Consider the following 14,103-nt stretch of genomic DNA (forward strand, 5'->3'; position numbering starts at 1 on the left):
TGACATAAACATATTCATAATACTTTACTGGGCAGTGTGTAATGAAATAGTTGTCTGACCGACCACTCTGCGTTTGTATCTCATCAAATGCGAACCTCTAGTTCTATTTTGTTCACGTTTTTATAAAGTTAGACCTAAATGGCCCTTGAACCTATTTGTCCTGCATCTGGATGTGCTCATGTTTTACACCAAACTGTCCCGAGAAGGTTTTCACATACCATTTTTAAGACAATTAACGGAACTTAGTGATGCATGACCAGATGAATGAATTATGCATCAAAGAAATCAATTCAAAAATCCTGCTGAATCTCTACATATGGGGGTTCAACTTTTATGCATAATCTCAACATTTGCAGCAAACATGCACTTGTTTTACTTTGAAAATGCACTCGTGGGATTTTAAAATGTCTGGGAATGATTCCATGGATTCACTTGTCAACTGCACAATTGTTTGTTGCGAGATGTACATCCACTGGCATTCAGCATAAAAACTTATATTCTGAATATGACAACAAACACCTTTATTATAAATCTGTAATTTGTAATACTTTTAAAATATTTATTCTCTGTTTAAACTTGTGGTTTTAAAAAGAGTCTCCTCAAAAATACAAGCACGTTTTGAATATGAATATAAAACAAACAAATCACATTTTGTGGTCAGCAATGCATAATGCATACATGTATGTTGTAGATTCATTACTTTATTCATGTTGGCGTAAACTTGATGCATGTTTTTATTATAAACTTAAAATACATCTTTTTCTATTTAAAAAAACCTTAAGTAAATAATAAAAAATCCACAAGATAAAGACAAACATTTTTTTAAAATTAATTTTAAGCAACATTTTCAGTAACTATTCAATAGTTATTGCATGACTGGGACCTTGTTCATCCATCAAAAGTCTGAGGCTGGGCCTAAAGTTTCAGAAGCACAATTTGGTAGAAAAATTCTTAATAACAAAATTTAATATTTTAATACATGTCTTCCCTATGAAATTACACAGATAGTCCAAGTTAAAGTTATTCAAAAATATATGGGATTCTATCAAATGCGTCACATATCAAAACAGACACTAGAGACAATAAACAGATATCTCCAACTAAGAAAGAAAGAAACAGACGCATGTAAAAGATCCATGTTTCTTTGGTACAAGTCAAATTATGTGATTGTATGCATGAAGATGTTAACTATTTTTAGATAGAAAAACATTGTTATCACCTGATGGCTATTTGAAAGGTTTTCCAAGCCCAAACCTCATGCCGTTCTTCAGGTCGACCTGCAATTTGCTTGCGTTGTGACGAAACCGTCAAACGCAACACTCATTTTCGGGTCACAAACCTGAGAAATTGTGATTATCAATGGAACAAGTGACATCTCGACACAGAATAATCGCAACCACTCTCATGTCACCCACGACAACAATTACCAGTGCGTGGCATAGACATGGATCGCATGGCTTGTTCAAAATGGCGGCGCACATGTGGATGATGGAAGGTGTTTCAAACTGTGTATTTTACCGAGATTTTTCTATCTAAAGGATTGTTAATGATAACAATTGCGCTGACTGATGAAGTTCGTCTTAATATCTTCGCAGTTGCACTCGGGTTGCAAATTTGGTGATTGGTTGCAATTGGTGACTGAAATGTTCTTCCGGTCATAGCTCAGGTGCAGCTTGATTCTTAAAAGTCAGTCTCTGACTGTTCTGTGTCGTCACAAGGTCCACCTGAGGGTGGCTTTACACACAGTTTGTTCAGTTTAACTCAGCAAGTAACACTTACATGTATAATGAACATCATGACAAAACCTCTGCATTTCAACATACTCGTGATACTGCTATTACTTACATGTAGGTCAAAGTGTTGGCAGACTAATTCTTGTGTGCAAGGTTCGTTAGATGGCCTAAACTCTGGTGAGTCAATACTCATTTGGTTGATTAATTTATGCTGGTGAAATTTTGGTAAGATGATTTGGTAAACAGTATAAAATGTACACTTTATCAAAAATGCTCAATTTTCGCTGCATTATAGACCTATTTATAAAACACACTTTTTGGTATTCAAACTTCTTCTGTTATTGCTCTCTCTCCCTTTGCAGCAATTATTATTATTTTTTTTAAGAGAGGATTTTTTAAAGTCTGTTTATAGGATATAAAAATACATGCAACCAAAATCCATATTTAAACAAATGTTGACATAAAATCTACCCTGATTCAAATCAAGGCTGCACAAGTAAGTTAAATCGCTTGTACCAGTTGATGAAATCAACAAATTTTCTTCTTTTTCTTTCCTTTAGATTTAGCTATTTACAGCAGCACACTATTTGCAAAGCAAATTTGAACCCATGGCCACAAATGCTAAATTACGATTACCGCTTGAGAAGTTGATACATTACATGGACATTTACCAAAATTGCTCACATTCAGATGAGGTGTCAAGGATTCCCTGGTTTCATTACCAGAAATAAAATAATAATAATAACAATAAACAGACAAATGCAACATTTATGTTTTTACTTAAACAACGATGATTCAAACAAAGTGTGACTGGAACTTCCACTGGACTGGAGCTCTCCCAACAGACATATTCAATCATAAAATAAATTGATAATACTGATAAATAAAATATGTTTTTACATACATTATTTGGTTGATGGTAAATATTAACTAATGATGAAATACAATACAGTTGCTGAAGATGGTGAGTTGAGTAGGGGTTTACATTTATGGGTATTCCAGGAACCGGGTACCCTATTGAGGTCAAACATGAAATCCAGAAAAGTCAATCCAAACCCAGAATTCAAATCCCGGGAGTTGCTGTTTAGATTATTCATAAAGGCGCGCACAATAACCCTTCCACATCGGTGCATCAGTGCAGCAAGATACAAGTGTGTACAGTGCGGATGAAAGGATTTGCAATTTTAGAATGCACATAAACGTGAAATCTGTTTTGAAATTTTCCACGTAGCCTTGTTTTTATTTTTAAAATTCCCTAAAAAATGGCATACAATTAAAAACTTTCTTTTTCACTGTCTGAGAAGTTAATAAGTAATTTGTAAAGTTGGTTACGGGTGCCCGATTCTGTCATTTGGAACTAGTTCCTGACATCAGCGGATTCCCGGTTCCAATGCACACCCCTAGAGTTCAGGTCAATCTTTTCAAAATGGTACAGTATTCTGTTCAGGAATTGTTGTGGTTACTTTGTGGCTTACATGGAGTCAGGTCATTTTGAATACATATGTATGCATTGATGACTAAACCAAGATCATCTTTAAGTTATTAGCTCTATGCAACTGATTGCTGACCAAATAATGCATTGTGCATTGATAACTATTGTAGAGCAAGCTACCTGTCCTTATTTCACTGCTTCCCACTCTGTCTGCATGTCTCTCGCTGGATGGACATGATGGTGGGTGCAAGCCATGATAGTTTATCATTGCCAATTAGTGGCAGGTAATATTCCATTCAGCCAACTTTACATACATACATGTACCGTTTTGTTGGTATTTTTGTCATAATTTCTTACATTCATTAAAACATTACTGAAATATTCAAAACTACATGTATATTTTTGGACAACTGGGTTCTCATGGTTTCTTTCATATAACTACCCCCACCCAAAAAAAAAATGATATGCATATATTTTTTGTTTGTCAAGAACCTTCCTAAATCCTCCAAAATTCTCAAAAACAGAGGATTTGGCAGGATTGAAGCTATATGGCAAAAATGTGTGGCTGATTTGAAGGATACACCGTGTCAAGGCTTTGGGCCAGACCTTGTGTTGTTTATGCTCAGCCGTGCATACATTTAGGCCTAGATTATACTTGAAACCCTCCGCACTGCTCCAGGATGTCACTGGCTCTGCCTCAACATACTGAAAGTGATTGCCAGAGGATTTTGCAGGATTGAGGCAGTGGCCGCCCCTCCAAGGACCACAGTCAAAAAATAAAGGAGGATTTTGAAGGATTGACGCTGTATGCAATTTTTACAAGGGGGCAGTTGGAGGATTTTGCAGGATTGAGGTTGCATCCTAGCAAAAAAGTTAGGGTTAAAAGAGTTGTCATGAAATATATCATACTTTATCCTGAGGAGGCTGAATAGCACCAAGCCACGTGTGTTTTATCTGTCCCATATGAAAGAGTGTCATATTGACCTTATCCTTGAATGCTAAGATTCCCAGTTGTGAATGTGATGCTTCATTGACAGCTCGTGACATGATACACATACGATACTGCTCAGCAGTCAAGTTTGTTTGACACACTTTTGGGTGATATAGATGGAAGATCGTTGGATCAGTAACACGAATGATCTTGAGATCAGACTGAATATATCGTCTGTAGAGATCCACGTCCTCACCACCCCAACCCTTGATATCCATGTTGAAACCTTTAATACTCAAGAAATCTGAGCGATATTGACAAGTCATCCCAAAACCAAAATCTCTCCAGAAACCCATCTCATGATGAATCATCAACTGTGGAGTGTCAGGCATAGCATCATTAATGGTATGGATGATCTTAGGATTGTACAGGCTAAACACAATAGGGTAATAAACTGTCCTACCTGGTACTGTGTTGTAGCGACAATGTTCAATAAACTCCTTAGTAAATGCTATGTCCACATCACAGAAAAACATCAGCACATCACTTCCATCCCAATTCTGCACCCCCTCTTCCAGGCCCCGCCCACGAGAAAATGTGACATTAAGCCGTATAAGTTTGTAATTGTGGAAGTTATACTGGTGGGCCATATTGAAGAGGACTGAATGAATTTCACTCAGTCCTTCTTCACCAAAGTAGACCACTGTTAAGTATACATGCATCCTGTTGTCCAAACAGACCGATTTAAACCGTTCTATGAAGGACTGAAACTTGTCTAATCTGCCTGATAAAGGAATGATAATATTTACCAGTATTTTATTAGTATCTATAATCTGAGATCGTAGCTTTTGTAGCGGACTGAATGGCCGTAAAATCTCCACACTTTGATAATAGCTTTCCTGTGTACCACGAAATACCAAGTTGTAATATGTTCCAATAGTCCTCTCGGATTTAAATATTCCATCCACAAAATTATCAATTGAAAAGCTATTGAAAGTGTTGTCTTTTTTCTTGTTCAATATATCAATTGCAAAATACACAGCTTCAACTAAATCCTCCTTTTTATCACCTCGAGGTCTCTCTGATGGACGATGTGATAAGCCGCTCTCTAGGGAATAGACAAGCTTGGAGTTGAGACTGCTGAAAGGCACTACATCATACTCACTCTGGAGAGGTTTATGCATTTCAATCTTAGCCATTTGTTGTCTGATGAAATCTGATAAATCATCATGGTTATCCACATCACTGGAGCGTTGGGCTCGAATCCCTCCTTCTAGATCTTTATATTTTTGGGGTTCCTCCACCTGTTGGGTATTACTCAGATGCTTCTTGAGTTCCCGTTTCAATTCTCTGATCTGCCGTTTTAAGGATGCTACTTCCTGGCTATGCTTCTCTTCTTGTTCACTTAGCGAAGCAATGCAATCATCATGGTATTGGATGTCACGAGATTTCACCTGAAGAGATTGGTCAACCTGATGAACAAAAAATCATTACATTTAACTAATAAGTTTGCTTTGTTTGAAACAATTGGTTGGAAAAATAAAAGAAATCACAAAACAGTCATAATCTCAGAGGAAGTTGTTTGTAGTGCTGCAACTGATCCTCAAAGTTCGGTTTGGTTCAGTTCGGCTGCGGTTCAATTTTTTTTTCTCCGAACATCAGTTCAGTTCGGGTTCGGAAGTACATACATAATGTACATGTCCATGGTACAATGAAAAGGCCTACAATGAAAAGCATATTTTTATAGGACGTTCAGCGGTTCGAACAAACATGTGTGTACCACGCACATCTGACAGAAGTAGCATCGCAATTTCCAAGGAGGAATCTCGTTTTTGTTGTGTAAACAAAATACTTTAATAATCTGAGTTTATGATGTTGAGTACTGAACATCGTAAATTGCTACATGTTACCTATCTCGGCCCTATCCCGGTGATCTATGATCAAATTTTCCCACACGTGTTTTCCCCACCAGTTCCATCCCGTCCAAGCATGCCCTGAGCACTAAAAACTTGCTCCGCGGCAATAATTGCGACAAAGAACAAAAATGTCCTTTTACTGTACCAAACTTATGAAATCATACACATATAATTATTTTTAGCAACAAGCTGACAAGAAGTAGCTACCGTAAAAAAATACAACTTTTCGATTCACGACTTTCATCAAATTCTCATTCTGTGGACGAATCAATTAGTTTTGTAAAGGGGTGCTTCACCCTCTTTTGGGAGATTACATGTACTGTACCTGTACATCGTTTTTCGTATAAATTCTTTATGAAAAAAAATATATTGCAACGATTAAAAGCTTATTCTGAACAAGGGAAAGGTTTCAGACTCCATAAAAAGTGTTATTTGTAATTATGACAAGGTGAAAACGCTGGTAAATTGTGCTGAGGAAAGCAAACCCTTCACCGCAAATGGTTTGGTCAAGACGTACTACTTCATGCTGGAACACAGCAGGGCCTAGGGGTCGGGGATAGAGATCGGCCGCGCTGGAATTAAAACACAGCATGCAAAAAGCATGTGCTTTTCATTGAGAGAATCGCAGGTGCGTACAATTTTTTCAAAGCGTATCGGCCCGATATATATTGTATTGTATGCCTGGCTAGAACACTGCAAATAATGAAGATGAATGCGGTGACTTGTCAACACGGTAAATTCAATCATCCGTGTGCTTTAATTTTGCCCTTTCGTTGCAAGCATTAGCATTCCTAGCGCTATCAACAAATACTTGCTGAACTTTCGAACTGACCACTTCGGTTCGGTTCGGTTCGAGTTTGAAAATTAAGGCCAAGTTCGGCTATTTTTAGTTCGGTACGGCGGTTAGGCTGCAGCACTAGTTGTTTAAGAAAAGTAATACAAATGAAAAGATGAAACTAAGAGGTTTACAATTATTCAATATGAAAATATTTAGCTGATAATCTATACGTTTCTTAACTGTTTTTCGGTACAAATGTATATAGTGGTGAAGTGAAGTTGAATTTGAAGGTGTAAAACCATTCTAGTTTTGGGTAAGGTCAAAAGGGAAGACCAAGTGGGAGGGCAATTTCATGCAGTGGTCAAGGAATGGTTCATAAGGGATTGTTCATGTCAGGAATTGCTCATCCTGCCCACTTGGGATAGAAAGTGACAGCAAGAGGTTTAGAGAATGGAGGTGCAAAACTAGTCCAGATATTACTGAGGTGGAACCATCACACGCACACTCACACTCACGGATGGTATGTGAGCACTTAATGCTCTTTTGACCTATAGGATTACCAGAATGTGTGCGACATTCATGTGATCGTGGTTCCATCTCAGGATTGGCTTTGAATTTAGTGTGCTAAATTAGCCTATAAAGAGAGATACTACCTGCTCCATGGGCTTGGGGACTGCAGACTGCTGGTTGTTTGTATTGATACAGGTGTCTTGATTGGCTAGTAGTAGCAGGAAACCAAGGCAGAAGATGATACCAAACTTGATACAGTTCTGTAATGATGGCAATCGCATCTTACAGAAAGGCCAGTAAGAGGAGGATTGAGACTGCACATGGTTGTTGGCCATGACGGACTGTTCTTCACAAGACATCTAGGCAAGAAAGACAAGACCAAATAACAAGGCTGTTAATAGTTGTACTGTGGACCATACATACACATGTACGTCTCTTTTAGACACCTCACTTGGACACTTGATGGTTTGTAATTGACTTTTCTAAACACAACCACCTTCCTTAGATTTATTTTCCCAGTACAAACTGAAAGTTTATTGTGACACATTTCGAAAGCCATTCTTTGAGAAAATTAACATCTATCTACTTACTGTGAATAAAAGGACAAAATCAATGTCAACATTTTAATTTGATTACAATGCTAATAAAGACAATTTTTTTAAGATCTACTGATCAGTCTAAAATGACAACTGCATTTTATATCTCCCCAGCAAGGAGTCTGTTCTATACATGACCATGATGTAGTAGATCAACGTGTGTCTTTCTGCTGGGAAGTCATTTATGAAACTAGGTTACATGTAGGTCACAGATCTGCCATGCTAGATTTATACCTGATATTGGGCAAAGTGGGTCATAAATGATTTGGCAGCTGGCCAAAACCTGCAAATGAGATTATCACTTATTTTATGCTTCTTGTTGGAAAACCTCAATAGTGGAAAAAAAAAAGGACAGTGGCAGGGGAGGGTTTGGGAATTACACCATGCCATCATGACCATAGCATAGCTGATGGCATATTTTTTTATGGCAAGGACAACTTTTACAGAGCATCAGTAGCAATAGTAAGCAATAGCTCATGGGACAGGTTGACCCCAATTTGTTTGCCGAAACTTTCTGCTCAGTGGCTAGCTGTGGTATATTGTAATGCTTGGGGTCATGCTTTTATACTACACATACTCCTGCAGTGTATGTAACACAATAAGCACATGCACGCATGTTAGACTTTTGTGCAGGCATGTCAGACATAAGCCGCGACTGTGATTGGTCAGAACACCATGTGGGCAGGGATTCATCATGGATCAGTCTATTGTGAAGTTATTCCTATAGGGTCATACTAATTAGTATGAACATACCGTCAACACACTGTCAACACATACATGTTTATGTTACATATGTAGTGTGGACATTCTTTTGTTTTCATGTCGTTAAGAAAAACCGGTGAAAAAAAATCATTTTACTCACACTGTGAAAACTCTTTCAACCCAATTTTTTTCTTCAATTTTTGCCGCAGATTAACCCAACCCAAAAATGCCTCTAAACCCGTTTTCCAGAGAGGGGGAAACACTGTGTGGACGTGAGCAAGTCCACACAACGTCGCTGGTACACACTAGGTATGTAACGATCTGATACACCGTACCCTCATGTGTACAATAGGGAACAAAAGATTGTATACGTCTCCACAGGGCAATTTCTATAGATGAATACCGGTATGTCTCCACGAGGTTTTCACGAAATAGATACATGGATTTTACTCAAAAAGTAGGAATTTCCAAAGTATGTTTATCTGTCGCAAATGGTAGAGTTTTAGAAAAGGGATAAGTCCAAATTTCAGCCAAGGAAATTAATTCTGGTTAAAATAAGAGCATTTTGAAACTGTACTTTCAAACTCAAAAACTTAAGTACACGAGAACAAGAAATGTCTCCACAAGGATACAAATTTCAGTATATGTGTACTATGAAAACAGCATCATCCTCTTGAAATGTTTATGTCAGTTGCAATTATCACTGATTCATAAGACAGTTTACTCATTCCTATTGGTCAAGAGCCCGTCACGTTGGTGGTTTTAAACGGTTTAAAACTGGCCACGTTGCACAGTATGTGCCACGGGCGCGCCAATCTACACATACAGTAAAGAGATTTTACTTGTGCGAGGCACAAAACATGAAGTACGCTTGTTGAACAAATTCATTGGAAATCTATATTTTTGACTTGGTTTGACTTTTTGACTGAAAGGTATTTATGAATTTAGGAATAACTACATGTATGTGCTTGACTATTAAATGAGTATGTATAAAACCAGCTAAGGGCCTGGTCACCGATAATGTCCCTTGCCTTCAGCTCGGACCATTATCAGCGTCCAGTCCCCACCCAGTTGTTTGTACTATTTAAAACCAGCCATGCACATATTACTTCCCTTATTCATAGTTAGTACAAAATGAAGAAAGAGGAAGTTGACCAACTTCCTGATTTCCCTATTAGCCTATACACTGTCATGTATCTTGTCAATCTGTCGTGGCCAGCTAGTTAAATCTGATAGGGACAGCTATATGACACACTAATCACTATAAATGCAAAGGCTTTTTTGTTTTCAAATGAGCTTGGTCAAAAGAAACCATTTCATACCCTCTCTGCCTCTCTTTTTACAAATCCTTTAAACTGAAAATGTGAATCCCTTTCAGGTAGCATTCAGTTTTGATAGTCAATTGTGTGCATACAAACAAGGAGTACCTTCCACCACTTCCAAATTCTGGCTGGTTGTGCAGTTTGCAGAGCTTTTCATTCAATTGCTTTGGTCAGAGTTCTAGGTTTTACATGTCCATATCATACATGTACTAGTTGTGACTGGAAAGTTAGTACAGTAAACTCAGGCTAAACTGACATCGTATAAACCGTCATATCGCTTAAATCAGCCGTCTGACGAAAGTCCCGATTGTCTCTAATGCATTTCCATTGACATTTTCATTTCTAAGTCGGCCTTTGTAAGCCGCCATTCCGCCTATGTCGGTGTGTTACTTTCAGCCCCATTTCCTCAAAACCACACAAATTTCTCTGTATACATGTAAGTCGGCATCGTGCTCTACGGTTTGCAAGAAGTGTCTAGTGAAAAGTCCCACACACTGCTAACTGACATCTGTTTATCAATGGCACGGCCCGTGATTGATGCATCGGCCAGCACGTGTACACTAATCGCACGTGTACACTGTTTCATGCACAGTCTGTACATTGTGTGCATCGTTCGTTAGCGCTTACGTATCAAAAAGGGGTTTTCCCGATAGCACATCAATACCCCCTCTCAACTGCACGCATGCGCTCTGTTCATTTTGGGGGTCCCCTTATTGTACCAGTACCATGCACACATTTAATTCTTGACTGTACACGTACGTACGTACGTGCACAATGTACACTACATGTACATGGACGTACAGTATGCAAGCGATCTGTATATCGTACCACTGTTAACGCTAGCCGGCCGCGCCGTCCTTGCTTCGTACATACGTACATGTACATGTATGCATGACTTTCTGTGATCAATACCACAGCCTGTTTGTGATATTGAGGATATATTTGCTGGAATCAACCATGGATGTAGAAATAAACCAGGGTAAATCAAAGCCTTTGAATTTTAGCCATGAATCTTGTTTGCGTGATCCAGATACAGATGCGCATAGGCCATTAATTCAATCTATTTTTTCACTCCGTGATTCAATTTGTGTATTTGTGTAAGTCGGCAAAATGACGACTTGCAGCAGAAGCCGACATTCGCATGAGTCGTCACAAATTCTCTGGTCCCGAGAGTGCCGTATTAGCCGGAGTTTACTGTATGACATTTATACATGTGTACATGTACATGTAAGTCATCCCACATGTATGCACAGGTCTACGGTATATGTACAAATGTACATTACGTACATGTACATTGAACATGTACATTGATGTTTGTAGTGGGAAATGGAACATTCAATTAACTTAGACTATAATTTCATTTGAACACAGGATAACCTTTTTAAGATCAAGGACTTAAATGGTCAACATCTCTGCTACAGGCAATAATTAAACACCACACATGTAGATGTACATGTACACTATACGTGCCTAAAGACAACATATGGAACCATGCAGTAAAAGCAGTACAATGTATATTTTTATTTTTGTCCAACACAGGGTGAGTCAAAGAGAAAGTGACCTGGGTTAAAGGGAATCTACAACATTTGCTTTTGCTGTAATTTTCAGAAATAAATGGATGTGGAGGAATAGTATTTTATAGCAAATATTGTTGCACTGGCTTGTTTCATGTTTTGGGTTTGTAGATGCTGGAAAAACCAAGAAAACCAATCATGTTCTTGTACTCTGGTTCCCTGACTCACTTAAGATAAAACAGAGCAATTTATAGAGGTTCGGGAATTGTAAGGTCAGAGAATCAGTCTTGCTGGCTTGTACCCCTTCACAGGTGTGTAATTAATTGCAATGAAAATGCCAAATAACTAAATATGAAAAATTAGGAATAGGAGCAATTTTTGAAACATGGTGGTTCTCGAACCACGCGTCTCGCCTGTTTTCTTTTTGAAGGGGATACGGATGAGAGGGCCCTGATCTGTGTAGAAATAATTGTGGGTAGTATTGAGGGTGGAATCGTATGAACTGCTAATAATGACCTCAAAGGACCTTTGACCAGAGCATGTGCCCTTTCACATCATGATCATTCAAAGGTTCCATCCTGGATGTTGTACCTATTACCAAAGTTTAGTTGTAATTACACTTCAACTTCTGAATGAGAGCAATTGTACATTTTATGCCCAGTTGACAACTTGACCTCAGATGACCTTTGACCTTGGTTTGTGACCTTTGACAACATTATCATATGAAGGTTCCCATGTCGCATGTATGACCCAAGTTTGGTGCCAACTGGACTGAAACTGTTCAAATGAGACCAATTTTACATTTTCAGCCTAGATTACAATTTGACCTCAGATGACCTTTGACCTTGGTATGTGATTTTTGACATGATGATCATATAAAAGTTCCCATGTTGCATCTATGAATCAAGTTTGGTTCCAATTGGACTTCAACTTTTCAAATGAGACCAATTTTACATTTTCAGGCTACTTTACATCTTGACCTCAGATGACCTTTGACCTTGGTATGTGACCTTCGACATCATTATCATATGAAGGTTGCCATGATGCATATATATATATGTCTTAAGTTTGGTTGCAATTGGACTTCAACTTTTGCAATGAGACCAATTTTACATTTTCAGGCTATTTTACAACTTGACCTCAGATTACCTTTGAAGTCAGTAGGCCTATGTGACCTTTGACATCATTATCAGAAGGTTGCCATGTTGCATCTATGACCCAAGTTTCGTTCCAATTGGACTTCAACTTTTCAATTGAGACCAATTTTTTAAAACTTTAACAGAAATACCACATATGGAACATTATCTAACAGTCCAGTAAAGAATTTTGAGATAATTCGAGATAATTTGATCATTTTGCTTTTTGATGTTTGCAAATGTTGATTATATTTTCTTAAAAAGCAATAAATTTTAATGCACGAATGAACTTTTAAAATAGCATGTTCTTCCAGCCATCTGGAAAAAAAAGAATTACTGAAATTGATTCATGCTATCAGAAGTTATGGATATTTTACTAAAAGAACCTATTTTTTTTTAGCTGTCCATGTAATGCCATTGGAAGCTATTGAGCTGAGTGAGAATTACAGATTATATACAAGCATTCAAATTAATGGGATTTTAATCATTTGAGTCAAGACTGAAACATTATTCTTACTTTCAGATTTTGTGTTTTGAATATGAGGAAGAAGTCCACCCTTTTTCTCTGAAATATTGATGGTGATTTTTGTGTGTTTTCCTTTGCAAGTTTTCGTTCATTCATGGAGGTGGGAAAGCGTTCGTCTCATTGTACTCAATGGGTATTCATTAGTTCGTAGAACAGTTAACGATCAGTGGTGGATAGCTGAATTTGTGATCTTTTTATTAACATAGTACCGGTAGTCATAATTTGGCAAAAGAGTTGCAAATTAAGTTAATTTTCACAGTTACTAGCGAACAATATGTACTTTATACCCATGTTAGTGTTATGAAATACAGCGAGCCACATACAATGTATCTAAAAACATTTTTGTCTAATTCTGTCACTTTCTTTTTGACTCACCCTGTAGTTTATAGCAAAAGTCCATAAAACCTATCAACCAAACTTTGAGCTTTAGCGTTTGTACATATGGCAATCATCAGACAGGTGAATGCTACAGCAAACTAGAGGTACACGTACATGGCTTTCCTCTTAGAAGGCACCAGCATGTATGTTACAAAAAAGGTCTAGCAAAGGGCTTCCAAAATGTAAAGAATTGAAAACTCTAGCAAAAGATATATGATTAAATTCTTCATTTCGGCTCAAAAACAATATCCTGAAAAAAAATCTTCTGTGGATTTGGGTTTGATAGTGTTTCATTAATAATCCCTGACATTTTCAAAGAACGTACAGGTATTTGCATAAATGGGAGATGATTTTTGACCCTATGCCAACTGACTATTACAGAAAAATTCCTCCATCCTGAACTTTGTCTAAGTCTAATGCCATCACGAGGAAGGGGCTTTGATCAGATGGCTGGCTGATTTCCTCTTTAATTTAAAATTACACTGAGACAACCATTTTATGAGTCACCATCCATACAAAGCAATCCACAACTACATGTATACCATATTCATGTCAAACTCCACTACAGGGAGGGTATGCGCATGGGATGGTTGGAGCTCATATGTTACAAACTTATTGTTTATTATTGG

General features: G+C 37.7%; 1 protein-coding gene across 5 annotated transcripts in view; it reads right to left on the bottom strand.

Annotated features, from left to right (window-relative positions):
* Positions 1-524: 524 nt before the first annotated feature.
* The window catches only part of LOC119731162 (chondroitin sulfate N-acetylgalactosaminyltransferase 1-like), a 30,000-nt gene continuing 16,421 nt past the window's right edge, over positions 525-14,103 (bottom strand). For all 5 annotated transcript variants that reach the window (XM_038204211.1, XM_038204212.1, XM_038204209.1 and 2 more), the window contains 2 exons: positions 7,444-7,659; positions 525-5,568 (listed from right to left, as the gene is read on the bottom strand). In XM_038204211.1, the coding sequence (XP_038060139.1) occupies positions 4,069-5,568; positions 7,444-7,659 (1,716 nt within the window). In that variant the 3' untranslated portion in view covers positions 525-4,068. The remainder of the gene's footprint in view (positions 5,569-7,443; positions 7,660-14,103) is intronic.

This window comes from Patiria miniata, unplaced genomic scaffold (genome assembly GCF_015706575.1).
Source record: "Patiria miniata isolate m_02_andy unplaced genomic scaffold, ASM1570657v1 HiC_scaffold_23, whole genome shotgun sequence".
NCBI classification, from domain to species: Eukaryota; Metazoa; Echinodermata; class Asteroidea; order Valvatida; family Asterinidae; genus Patiria; species Patiria miniata.